The sequence below is a fragment of the Lepidochelys kempii genome, chromosome 10, assembly GCF_965140265.1.
Source record: "Lepidochelys kempii isolate rLepKem1 chromosome 10, rLepKem1.hap2, whole genome shotgun sequence".
NCBI lineage: Eukaryota > Metazoa > Chordata > Testudines > Cheloniidae > Lepidochelys > Lepidochelys kempii.
This window is the reverse complement of record NC_133265.1, coordinates 22,848,642-22,862,876: the sequence shown is the minus strand read 5'-3', so window position 1 is coordinate 22,862,876 and position 14,235 is coordinate 22,848,642. Positions and strand designations below refer to the sequence as shown.

The following is a 14,235-nucleotide window of genomic DNA, read 5'->3' as shown; positions in this document are numbered from 1 at the left end:
GGAACAATCACGTCCCTTGATCTGCTCGCTATGCCTCTACTTATACATCCCAAAATGCCATTGGCCTTCTTGGCAACAAGGGCACACTGCTGACTCATATCCAGCTTCTCGTCCACTATCACCCCTAGGTCCTTTTCCACAGAACTCTGCCTAGCCGTTCGGTCCCTAGTCTGTAGCTGTGCATTGGGTTCTTCCGTCCTAAGTGCAGGACCCTGCACTTATCCTTATTGAACCTCATCAGATTTCTTTTGGCCCAATCCTCCAATTTGTCTAGGTCCCTCTGTATCCTATCCCTGCCCTCCAGCGTATCAACCACTCCTCCCAGTTTAGTATCATCCGCAAATTTGCTGAGAGTGCAATCCACACCATCCTCCAGATCATTTATGAAGATATTGAACAAAACCGGCCCCAGGACCGACCCCTGGGGCACTCCACTTGACGCCGGCTGCCAACTAGACATGGAGCCATTGATCACTACCCGTTGAACCTGACAATCTAGCCAACTTTCTATCCACCTTATAGTGCATTCATCCAGCCCATACTTCTTTAACTTGCTGACAAGAATACTGTGAGAGGCCGTGTCAAAAGCTCTGCTAAAGTCAAGAAACAATACATCCACTGCTTTCCCTTCATCCACAGAACCAGTAATCTCATCATAGAAGGCGATTAGATTAGTCAGGCATAACCTTCCCTTGGTGAATCCATGCTGACTGTTCCTGATCACTTTTCTCTCATGTAAGTGCTTCAGGATTGATTCCTTGAGGACCTGCTCCATGATTTTTCCGGGGACTGAGGTGAGGCTGACTGGCCTGTAGTTCCCAGGATCCTCCTTCTTCCCTTTTTTAAAGATTGGCACTACATTAGCCTTTTTCCAGTTCAAGGTCTAGAAAAACAAGTATTGACCCTGCATAAGAGAAACTGAAGATTTCCTGGACAGACGTCAGGATATGTTTCTATGGACACAATGTTCTGAAGATTCAGAGCAGGCTGCGCAGCGGGGACAGGAGGACGGTGAAGAAATCTGGCAGCATGTGACCTCCAGAAGAAGAAAGGGGAGCGTCCATGTACTAGCAATGCATATACAGGTAAGCAACCGTTTTCATGTTCTCTCCACAGGTACTAATGCGGAGAGTGGACTAGATGATACATCTGAGGGAAGGGAACAGAAGGAGACTCCGCCGATTGGAAGGCATGAGATGCACTGTCCTAGGGACGGGGGTTCCACGACCACCACCCCCCAGAGAAGGAGGCGGGTGGTGGTGGTCGGGGACTCTCTCTTCAGGGGGACTGAGTCATCTATCTGCCGCCCTGACCGGGAAAACCGAGAAGTCTGCTGCTTGCCAGGATTCACGATGTGACTGAGAGACTGCCAAGACTCATCAAGCCCTCAGATCGCTACCCCTTCCTGCTTCTCCACGTGGGCACCAATAATACTGCCAAGAATGACCTTGAGGAGATCACTGCAGACTACGTGGCTCTGGGAAGAAGGATAAAGGAGTTTGAGGTGCAAGTGGTGTTCTCATCCATCCGCCCCATGGAAGGAAAACGTTTGAGTAGAGACCGTCGAATCATGGAAGTCAACAAAAGGCTACGCAGGTGGTGTTGGAGAGAAGGCTTTGGATTCTTCGATCATGGGATGGTGTTCCAAGAAGGAGGAGTGCTAGGCAGAAACGGGCTCCAGCTAACGAAGAGAGGGAAGAGCATCTTCACAAGCAGGCTGGCTAACCTAGTGAGGAGGGCTTTAAACTAGGTTCACCAGGGGAAGGAGACCAAAGCCCTGAGGTAAGTGGGGACGTGGGATACAGGGAGGAAGCACTAGCAGGAGAGCGCGACCAGGGAGGGCTCCTGCCTCAAACTAAGAAAACAGGACAAACAGCAAGTTATCTCAAGGGCCTATACACAAATGCAAGAAGCCTGGGAAACAAGCAGGGAGAACCGGAAGTCCTGGCACACTCAAGGAATTATGATGTGATTGGAATAACAGAGACTTGGTGGGATAACTCACCTGACTGGAGTACTGTTATGGATGGATATAAACTGTTCAGGAAGGACAGGCAGGACAGAAATGGTGGGGGAGTTGCACTGTATGCAAGAGAGCAGTATGACTGCTCAGAGCTCCGGTATGAAACTGCAGAAAAACCTGAGAGTCTCTGGATTAAGTTTAGAAGTGTGAGCAACAAGGGTGATGTCGTGGTGGGAGTCTGCTATAGATCACCGGATCAGGAGGATGAGGTGGACGAGGCTTTCTTCTGGCAACTCACGGAAGTTACTAGATTGCAGGCCCTGGTTCTCATGGGAGACTTCAATCATCCTGATATCTGCTGGGAGAGCAATACAATGGTGCACAGACAATCCAGGAAGCTTTTGAAAAGGGTAGGGAACAATTTCCTGGTGCAAGTGCTGGAGGAACCAACTAGGGGCAGAGCTCTTCTTGACCTGCTGCTCACAAACTGGGAAGAATTAGTAGGGGAAGCACAAGTGGATGGGAACCTGGGAGGCAGTGACCATGAGATGGTCGAGTTCAGGATCCTGACACAAGGAAGAAAGGAGAGCAGCAGAATATGGACCCTGGACTTCAGAAAAGCACACTTTGACTCCCTCAGGGAACTGATGGGCAGGATCCCTGGGAGAATAACATGAGGGGGAAAGGAGTCCAGGAGCGCTGGCTGTATTTTAAAGAATCCTTATTGAGGTTACAGGGACAAACCATCCTGATGTGTAGAAAGAATAGTAAATATGGCAGACGACCAGCTGGCTTAACAGTGAAAGCCTTGCTGATCTTAAACACAAAAAAGAAGCTTACAAGTGGGAGATTGGACAAATGACCAGGGAAGACTATAAAAATATTGCTCGGGCATGCAGGAACGAAATCAGGAAGGCCAAATCACACCTGGAGTTGCAGCTAGCAAGAGATGTTAAGAGTAACAAGAAGGGTTTCTTCAGGTATGTTAGCAACAAGAGGAAAGTCAAGGAAAGTGTGGGCCCCTTAATGAATGAGGGAGGCAACCTAGTGACAGAGGATGTGGAAAAAGCTAATGTACTCAGTGCTTTTTTTGCCTCTGTCTTCACGAACAAGGTCAGCTCCCAGACTACTGCACTGGGCAGCACAGCATGGGGAGGAGGTGACCAGCCCTCTGTGGAGAAAGAGGTAGTTCGGGACTATTTAGAAAAGCTGGACAAGCACAAGTCCATGGGGCCAGATGCGCTGCATCCGAGAGTGCTAAACGAATTGGCAGATGTGATTGCAGAGCCATTGGCCATTATCTTTGAAAACTCATGGCGATCGGGGGAGGTCCCGGACAACTGGAAAAAGGCTAATGTAGTGCCAATCTTTAAAAAAGGGAAGGAGGAGGATCCGGGGAACCGCAGGCCAGTCAGCCTCACCTCAGTCCCTAGAAAAATCATGGAGCAGGTCCTCAAGGAATTAATTCTGAAGCACTTAGAGGAGAGGAAAGTGATCAGGAACAGTCAGCATGGATTCACCAAGGGCAAGTCATGCCTGACTAATCTAATTGCCTTCTATGACGAGGTAACTGGCTCTGTGGATGAGGGGAAAGCAGTGGACATGTTGTTTCTTGACTTTAGCAAAGCTTTTGACACTGTCTCCCACAGTATTCTTGCCAGCAAGTTAAAGAAGTATGGGCTAGATGAATGGACTATAAGGTGGATAGAAAGCTGGCTAGATTGTCGGGCTCAACGGGTAGTGATCAATGGCTCCATGTCTAGTTGGCAGCCGGTATCAAGTGGAGTGCCCCAACCGAATGGGGCCGGTTTTGTTCAATATCTTCATTAGTGACCTGGAGGATGGCGTGGATTGCACCCTCAGCAAGTTTGCAGATAACACTAAACTGGGAGGAGAGGTAGATACGCTGGAGGGTAGCAATAGGATACAGAGGGACCTAGACAAATTAGAGGATTGGGCCAAAAGAAATCTGATGAGGTTCAACAAGGACAAGTGCAGAGTCCTGCACTTAGGATGGAAGAATCCCATGCACCGTTACAGCCTAGGGACTGAAAGGCTTGGCAGCAGTTCTGCAGAAAAGGACCTAGGGGTTACAGTGGATGAGAAGCTGGATATGAGTCAACAGTGTGCCCTTGTTGCCAAGAAGGCCAATGGCATTTTGGGATGTATAAATAGGGGTATTGCCAGTAGATCGAGGGACGTGATCATTTCCCTCTATTTGACATTGGTGAGGCCTCATCTAGACTACTGTGTCCAGTTTTGGGCCCCACACTACAAGAAGGATGTGAAAAAATTGGACAGAGTCCAGTGGAGGGCAAAAAAATGATTAGGAGACTGGAACACATGACTTATGAGGAGAGGCTGAGGGAACTGGGATTGTTTAGTCTGCGGAAGAGAAGAATGAGGGGCGATTTGGTAGCTGCTTTCAAAGGGGGATACCTGAAAGAGGGTTCCAAGAGGATGGATCTAGACGGTTCTCAGTGGTAGCAGATGACAGAACAAGGAGTAATGGTCTCAAGTTGCAGTGAGGGAGGTTTAGGTTGGATATTAGGAAAAACTTTTTCACTAGGAGGGTGGTGAAACACTGGAATGCGTTACCTAGGGAGGTGGTGGAATCTCCTTCCTTAGAAGTTTTTAAGGTCAGGCTTGACAAAGCTCTGGCTGGGATGATTTAGTTGGGGATTGGTCCTGCTTTGAGCAGGGGGTTGGACTAGATGACCTCCTGAGGTCCCCTCCAATCCTAATATACTATGATGAGGAGACTCTATCCTAGGAGGCAGTGACTCTGAAAAAGATTTGGCGGCCATAAGGGATAATCATGCTAAGGATAACCTTAATGGGGAGGAAAGAGGAGGTTACTTACTGTAAATGGAGGTTCTTCAAGATGTGTGGTCCCTATCTGTATTCCACACGTAGGTGTGAATGCATGCCATGTGCCTGAGTCCAGAAGTTTTTTCTAACCAATGTCCACGACCCACACATGTGGTATGTTTCCTCATGCTTCCGACCGAGGATATAAGGGGTACTGCTGTGTAGGGTGGGTCACAATCATGGCTGCTAGTACACTGACCTTTCTGGCCAAAGTGATGGCAACCAGGAATGACATTTTCACAGAAATGTGGGTCATGGTACAGGTTACTATAGGTTCAAAGGTGGTCTTGTGAGGGCTGAGAGGACGAAGTTAAGGTTCCACTGACGGGTGGTTTTGGTGACTGGCAAGAAGGTTTTGAGAAGGCCTTTCATAAATGGTACCATCATAGGGGTGTAAAAATGGAGCATCCATCCACGGGGGGAAGGAAGGTGCTAAATGCAGCAAGATGCACACAGATAGAGCTGAAAGCTAAACCTGATGTTGTCAGGTCAAGGAGGTAATCAGGATGCCAGTAATAGTCACAGTGTCTGGGGAATGGTGGGCAGCAGGCCCACTCCAAGAAGCGACGTCACTTTCCTTGATAGCACATTCTGGTGGATTTTTTTTGCTCTGGGAAAGGATCTGCTGGATTGGCACAGAACACAAATGGTCTATGTCAGATGCTCATCCCAACACCAGGCTGTGAGGTGAAGTATGCCTAAGTTAGGATGTTTGAGCTGCCTTGAATTGCATCAGAAGATCCTGGAATAATCAAGTCTGATCGGTGGATGGGTGGAGAGCTTCAGATCTGTGAACCAGAACTGTCATGGTCAGCAGGGTGCTATGAGGATGATGGTGGCTGTGTCCCAATGCACCTTCCTGAGAACCTGATGCAAAAGGGAAATGGGGGATGGGGGTGAAAGGCATATCAGAGGTGGCCTATTCATAGGAGCAGAAGAGCATCACCTTGAGAGTCTTTGACTACCGCGCCCCTGGAGCAATACAAGAGGAGATTGCGATTCACGTGATGAAAAAAAGTCCCAGCTGGGGGTACCCCACTATGTGAAGAGGTCAGTCAATAGTGTGTCATGGAGTGCCATTCATGATCCATGTGGAAACTCCTGCTCAGTCTGTTTGCCAGGGAATTCTGGGTGCATGGCAGATATGCAGTCTGTAAGGTCACTTGGTTTCAGATGCACCAATTCTATGGTCTGAGCAACTCCAAGCAGAGGAAATGAGACCTGATCCCTCCTTGCTTGTAAATGTAGACCATTGTGGCAATGTTATCTGAAAGAAGTTATATGCGGAGATCACAAAGGACGGGAAGAAAGGCTTTGCAGACAAAGTGGACTGTCCTAAGTTACAGGACATTTATGTGTAGCCTGGCTTCCCTTGGCGTCCACGTGGGCACCCCATTCCATAAAGGAAGCGTACGTCACAATGGTGGCCTGCAGGGGGGGGGGGGGTTAAGGGGGTCCCGATCATGACCTTGGACGGATTGGATGAACAAACAAACAAGAGAGGTCCGAACATCCAAGAGAACGGTGACTCTGGAGTCTAAGTGGTTCCTGTTTGGCTTGCAGGTCAGGAAGAGCCAGGTTTGTAGGCATCGCAGGTGGAGTCTTGCAAAGGACATCATGTAGATACAAGCTGCTATGTGCCCCAAAAGGGAGAGGCACCGGTGGACTGTCATGAGGGGTTTACAACAGATGTGGATGATTTGGGTGCTCATAGCCACAAAGCGGTCTGTCGGGAGGAAGGCCCACAGAGCTACCAAGTCCATTCTCGCCCCTATAAAATTTATCATCTGGGTACATGACAAAACAGGCTTATGTTCGTTTACACAGATTCCTAGTGTAACCAGGTATCTAGATGTGCCACAATGAGAATGCCACACTCAGGGCAGACTGGAAGCAATAGGGCAGACAATTCCCAAAACTGGTGGTTTATTGTATAATTAGATTCACCAAGCCAGTAATAAAAGAGCTGCTACAGTACCACACTGGTTAAAAAGAAGACAAACACTGTCCCCTTTAGGCATTCCAGCCCTTGGTTCCCATCTAGACAACCAAGTCTAATAATAGTGAGGGTTACTGAAGCATGAGTTCAAGGACAGCAGAGATGCATCCTTTTGAGCACTGAAGAGACTGGCTTCAACGAAAGGGACGTCCTCGATGGTGTTTTGGACCTACTGCAGAAACCCTGAAGACTGAAGCCAGAAATCCCTGTGCATCACTGGTCTGGGGGCTACGGAACAGGAAACGGTGTCAGCTGCATCCACAGCTGCCTGGAGGGCCACCTTCGCCACCAGTGTACCCTTGTCAACTAGGGCCTGAAACTGGGCCTGGTCTTCCACAGGGAGCTTGTCCTTAAACTCTGCTAGCCTGCCATATGTGTTAAAGTTGTACTTAGCTAACAGAGCCTAGTAGTTTGCTATGCAGAATTGCAGACTTGCCAATGAAAAGGCCCTCCTGCCCAGGAGATCCAATCTTTTTGACCCCCTGTCTGGTGGAGTGGACTTTTGGGGGTGTTGATGGGATTGTTCTGTGGCTTCCTGGACAACTAATGAGTTAGGGGCCAGGTGGGTGAAGAGGAAGTCCACCACTTTAGTGCAACACTAAGTAGCATCTCTCAGCTCTTTTGGGGGTTGGGGCACACAATGCTGGAGTGTCCCACACCGTTCAGATTGGTTCCAGGATAGCCTCATTCATAGGGAGAGCCACTGGAGTGGTCCCTGTGACTGGAGGATGTGTTGGGGGTCCTGGACTTCCTCCAGTGGGATATGTAAGTCAGTAGCCACTCTGCAGAAGTTTGTGATAATGCCGAGAATCATTCGACAGAGAGAGCAGCAAGAGGATGACTGTCTCAACCAGTGACAAGGAGGCTCTGGTCAGAACCGGCAGTACCATCTTCCTCCTCGTAAATTGATGGAGCCAGTTGCCTCGCGAAGAAAGAACGATAGGACCCTTGTGATGGTGCCTGCTACCTATAGTATGGGTCCCAGGGGTTCCAGTAGGGCCAGAACGTGGGATCCATCAGTTTGGGAGGGCCCCAGGGGAAGAGGTATCTGGGGAGGGGTCACAGCTGGGCAAGGAAGGGGTGCCTGAGGGGCGAGGGTGAAACTGGCTGGCTTACATCCTGGGACTCCTCCGAGTCAGATGACAGTTCCGACTGAAACAGCAGGACTGCTGGTACCAGAGGTCTCTGGTCCAACAAACAGGGAAGGTGCCTCTCCTGCAGCAGGAGCAGCAGTTCATACTCTGGTGTGGTAATGTCCCGGAGAATGGAAGGGCCTGAGAGGAGTGGGGATTGCGGGTACAGCAGAAACACCTCTGGAGACAAGAAAGTCTCCATACATCCCAGAGTCCATTGGGTTCCCATGGAGACTCTGGAGGGAGCTGTTCCCGTGGTCAGGCCTGGTCTGTCCATATGGTGTCAAGGCGCCACCATCTGAGTATCTGAACCTGCGCTCACAGATAGACATTCTAATAGTCCCAGTACCAAGGTGACCAGCGATATCAACAGATCCCGATTCTTCTTAGCCTTATCCTCCAGCAGGGGAATCTTTAGCAGTGGTTCCATGGGACCTGTGCACAATATCTCACCCAACCTGGCACGGCATGGGGCGAGAACATGTCCCTCATGAGCAGTTTGCTGCAGGAATCTGCTCTTGTGCCTATGAGAGTGTTTCTTGCTCTCATGATGGGATCTCTCCTTACGTTTAGCGTTGGCGGTTCCACACCTTGGCATATGCTCGGAGGGGCAGCGGGCTGTGGAGGCCGCTGTATAGGGGATCTCCCTGGCCAGGATCCAAGTGTGTCTGGGGGTCTGCAGTTCTGGGCACCCCATCTCGAAAAAAATATATTATACCTGGTAAAGCTACAGAGAAGGGTAATAAAAATGATTACAGGATCTGGAATGGCTTCCACATATGAGAAGAAATTAAAATGACTGGGACTATTCAGTTTAGACAAGAGACGACTAAGGAGGGATATGACAGAGGTCTATAAAATCATGAATGGTATGGAGAAAATGAATAGGGATGTGTTGTTTCACATAACACAAGCACCAGCACCAGGGGTCACTCAAAGAAATTAATAGGCTGCAGGTTTAAAACAAACATAAAGAAGTGCTTTTTCACACACTGCACAGTCAATGTGTGGAACTCATTGCCAGGGGTGTTGTGTTGTGAAGGCCAAAAGTATAACTGGCGTAAAAAAAGAATTAGGTTAATTTATGGAGAATCGGTACATCAATGGCTATTAACCAAGATGGTGAGGGACACAATCCCATGCTCTGGGTGTCTCTAAAATTCCAACTGCCAGGAGCTGGGACTGGACAACAGGGGATAGATCACTCAAAAAATTGCCCTCTTCTGTTCATTCCCTCTGAAGCATCTGACAGGCACTGGCTACTATCGGAAAACAGGATACTGGACTAGATGGACAATTGGTCTGATCCAGTATGGACACTCTTATTTCTGCTATGAAGTGTCAGGCCAACATCAGGAATGAAACTGAGTGGTATGTTACTCTTAAAAACACTGTACAAACACAGTAGCATCCACTATTTAAAACTAACAAAAACCAAACACAATTACTTATTTTTATCTTCCACAGAAGGACAATAGATACTACACTATGGAAATGTCAGTTCTTAAATACACTGCATTCTAGCACATAATAGCTTTATGAAAGCTCTCTGAAGCACTGTCATCTACTCTATGTTTATATAGTGCCTAGCACGAAGGGTCCAACCTAGTTGGCCTCTGGTTGCTACTGAAATATAAATGTTAAGTAATAATAATAGTACTCACAAGCGAAGTGTTGACATGTCTATGAAGGTACACACTTCCTGAGTGCGTCAACGAGATCTCCTCTGCAATTTGTTTATCCGTGATCACTCCAAAATGTATTGTTCCAAGGTAATCTGAAAGTGTAAATTTTCAGTTTTAATAAAATTTTGAAACACTGAAGGAGAAGGGTATGTTAATACTGTTATCTCCCTTTAAACAATAATGATTTTATTATAATAATACTTAACAACTATGTAGTGCTTTTCACCTGTAAATCTTCAAGTACTTTACTAAGGAGGGTAACTATCATTATCTCCATTGTACAGAAAGGGAAACAGAGAGGCAGAAAGCTAACCTCATGTCACACAGCAAGACATGACAAAACAAGAAACAGGAGAAGTATATTGGCTTACTCCATTTGTTTATAGGAACAGAATGATCAGACACATAGATGAACATGATATGTTGGAGAAGAGTCAACATGGCTTTTGTAAAGGGAAATCATGCCTCACCAATCTATTAGAGTTCTTTGAAGGAGTCAGCAAGCATGTGGTTAAGGATGATCCAGTTGATAGTATATTTGGACTTTCAAAAAACCTTTGAAAAGGTCCCACACCAAAAGCTCTTAAGCAAAGTAGGTAGTCATGGAATAAGAGGAAAGATCCTGTCATTGATCAGTAACTGGTTAAATGACAGGAAACAAAGGGTAAGAATAAACAGTCAGTTTTTGCAATGGAGAGAGGATGCCCCTAAGAATCTGTATTGGGACCTGTGCTGTTCAACTTATTCATAAATTATCTGGAAAAGGGGGTGAATAGTGAAGTGGCAAAATCTGCAGATGATACAAAATCACTCAAGATAGGTAAGTCCAAAACTGACTGTCAAGAGTTAGAAAGGGATCTCACAAAACTGGGTGACTGGGTAAGAAAATGGCAGATGAAATCCAATGTTGATAAATGCAAAGTAAAGCACATTGGAAAACATAATCTCAACTATACATACAAAATGATTCCCCCTAATAAATTTACACGTCTTAAATTTAAGTAAGCTTTCTGTTCATTCATGCAACATTTCTGAGAAAAATCTGTTACAATAAAATTAACATTCTGATTGTCTCACAAAGCCGAACAATCAGATCAAAACTTCATCAGCCTGTGAATGCACTCATAGTACTATGTGGATGCCATGGAGATCCAGACGTAAGTGGGCACTATATTACCTGAGCCTCCTTCACAAAGCCGAACAATCAGATCAAAACTTCATCAGCCTGTGAATGCACTCATAGTACTATGTGGATGCCATGGAGATCCAGACGTAAGTGGGCACTATATTACCTGAGCCTCCTTCACTCATAGAGTCTACTTATCCTCTTCCTGAGTTTGAAATATTGAATAAAGGAATATAAATATAAAATAAAGGGATCAGCGATCCATTTAAATATAACTATTCTGCATCATTCTAAAATGACTACAAAGTAAGTGCTTAGCACCTATGCAGCCATATACCTTCTATACACCAAATTATCACTGTAAATTACATTGTATTATTACTGAAAGATGGGACAACAGAAAAGCCAGCTTAGCCTTCTGCAATCATATACAGGAAACATGTACTATCCTCATATCTCTAGTTGCCACATTTAGACACAAGCATTTAGGAGTTTACATGATTGTTACTTGACTTTTAACATTCAATAAAAACATTCTGCATTCTTCCACATCTGAAAAACACATGGCATCATGTTAAAATAACTATGTTTTATAAGAACGTGAAATAACAAAGGCCACCACCTTCAAAATGAGGACTGGAAAAACAAGGAATGGCCTTTGAACTGTATGGTTTTAATTTGTTCTCCATTTCACTTTTTATCTTTAACTGCAATGAAACCATGTTAGTGCACATGTGTAATTGAAAATGATCCGCTGAAACACAGGAACAGAAAACAAAATCAGCCATATTAAACGGCTTTTCTTCACTCTCCGAGAGCATTTGGAAGTATTTTGTATGTTACTATACTATATATTTTACTTTTTTATTTCATTTAATTTTTCACAGTGCCCATTAGAAGCAGCAGACATACTGTATATCAGAATACTGTTTGTTTCTAGCCAATTTTTGAAACTGGGAGTGGGGGGGAAAAAAAAGGGAATTCTTTTAGAGAACTCAAAAATCACATATGATGCAGGGGAAAAATCCCTTAAATCAGTTTAGGATTTCACTTCTGCACTGACATCCAAATGTGAAACAGGGGTATATGCTGGAAAGTACCATTGAAAATTAATTCTTTAATCCTCCTCCGATAGATAAAAACAGGTGCTGGGTGTTGGAATAATATTTAAAAATAAGATACATAATTTGTTGAGTAATGTCAACGCTGAAGACTGTCATTCACCACTAAACTATACATCTTTCCAACAATTACCCTCTCAGGCAGAGGCCTGAGAAGAGAGATGGGCCTGACTACAAAACTCTAGTGTAAACAGACTTTCACATATCAGTGAGGAAGCTCTGGATGACATTGAAGATTGGAGTGACAGAAGTGGGATGAAATAGTACAAGTGCAAGGTCATGCACTTAGTGTCTAATAAAAGAAAGCTACTCACCTTATAGTACTGACAAAAAGAAAAGGAGTACTAGTGGCACCTTAGAGTCTAACCAATTTAGTCTCAAATAAATTGGTTAGTCTCTAAGGTGCCACTAGAACTCCTTTTCTTTTTGCGAATACAGACTAACACAGCTGCTACTCTGAAACTTATAGTACTGTAGGTTCTTTGAAATCTATAATCCTTATCTATATTCCACTGTGGGTATGCATATGCTCCATACACCTGGAGAATTTTGAAACCTGTGTCTATTGGTCTGCACATGGCTTACCTCGTGCCTCTGAACAAGGAGATAAAGGGTGGGGTGGACCAACCACCTCTCCAGTTCTTCTCTACTGTGAATCAGAGAAGATCCAAAGCAAAGGGGAAGGATGGTGGATAGTGGAATACAGATACGGACCACACATCTCAAAGAACCTACAGTTACTATAAGGGAAGTAACTTTCTCTTCTTCAAGTGTTGGTCCCTCTATGTAGTCCACTGTGGGTAACTGACAAGTAGCACTCAAATAGGAGGAAGGTACAAGGCTGTAGATGGCAGAGCCAAACAAAGGACTGCTCTTCCAAAAGATGCATCAGCAGAGGAGTCCTGTACCAAGCCACAGTATCTAGCAAATGTGTGCACTGAGCTCCATGTAACTGCCTTACAAAGAGCAGTAGAGGCACCTCAAAGCAACACCATACACATTGCTTGCACTCATGCGGAATGAGCTCTTACTCCATGAAGAGGGGAAAAATTAAACAGCTGATAGCAGAACAAAATACAGCCCGAGATTCATTTTGAGATTCTGTGAGAGGATATTGCCTGACCCCTCACCCTTTCCACTATGTCGACAAAATAGTCTAGGCCAGCAGTGGTTCTCAAACGGTGGGTCGGGACCCCAAAGTGGGTCAGGAATCCGTTTTATTGGGGTCACCAGAGCTGGTGTTAGAGTTGCTGGGGCCTGAGGCTGAAGCTGACATCTGAGCCGCACTGCCTAGGGCTGAAGCCCACGCCTGAGGGCTTGAGTCCTGAGTGGCGGGGCTCAGGTTACAAAGCCTCCACCCCCTGCCCCTGCTCAGGGCGGGGGGTTCAGGCTTCAGTCCACACTCCTGAGGTCATGTAATAATTTTTGTTCTCAGAAGGTGGTCACAGTGCAATGAAGTTTGAGAACCCCTGGTCTAGGAGGTTTCCTGATTGTTTTCATTCTCTGCAGGTAAAAGGCTCACCAAACACTGAGGGAATAGAGCCTCCTTACTTCTGAGGATGCATGAAGTTTTGGGAAGAACACAGGCAAGTGGATAGACTGGTTCAGACAAAACTCAAACTATTTTAGGGGTGAATTTAGAATGTAAAGCTAATTAAACCTTTTCCGTATAGAATATAGTGTAAGAAGAATTTACCATCAACGCCCCAAGCTCACTAATCCACTTGGCTGAGGTGATGGCTACCAGGAATGCAACTTTCATGGATAGGAGAGCCATGGAGAAGAACCTAATGGTGCAAAAGGGGGCTTAGTGCATACTGAGAGAACAAGGTTCAAGTCTCGTTGAGGAGTAGGCTTTTTTGTAGGAGGAAAGGTTCTGATTAGGCATTTCCAGAATCTGCTGGTCAGAAGGGGCGCGAAGATTGAGTAGCCCCGTGAAGGTGAATGGTATGCTGCCAAGAAGGCTCACAAGGAACTGAGAGACAAACCTGCTGTCTTCAGGGAAAGAATATAGTCCAGAATGAAAGGAATATCTGTGGCTTCTGGAGAAATAAGTCTGAAGTGCCCAGACAGTGAAACACTTCCACTTGACTAGATATAATTTCCTAGTGGAATCCTTCCTGCTGTTAGAAAGGATGTTTTGTACAGCTTCAGAACACGATTGCTCAAAGGATAGTGCCCATCCAAAAACCAGGCATTGAGATGAAGCAGACATGGCTTGAGATGTCTAATCTTGCTGTTCCCTGAGTCTGGAGATCAGGAAATGTAGAAATAATGATTGGTGCCTGAGGCAACATGCATAGGAGCTTCGGAAACCAAAAATGTCTGCACTGGGGG

General features: G+C 45.9%; 1 protein-coding gene across 2 annotated transcripts in view; it reads right to left on the bottom strand.

Annotated features, from left to right (window-relative positions):
* Nucleotides 1–14,235, bottom strand: part of TXNDC11 (thioredoxin domain containing 11) — a 100,810-nt gene that overhangs the window by 36,297 nt on the left and 50,278 nt on the right. For both annotated transcript variants that reach the window (XM_073362418.1, XM_073362419.1), the window contains one exon: nt 9,631–9,743. In XM_073362418.1, the coding sequence (XP_073218519.1) occupies nt 9,631–9,743 (113 nt within the window). The remainder of the gene's footprint in view (nt 1–9,630; nt 9,744–14,235) is intronic.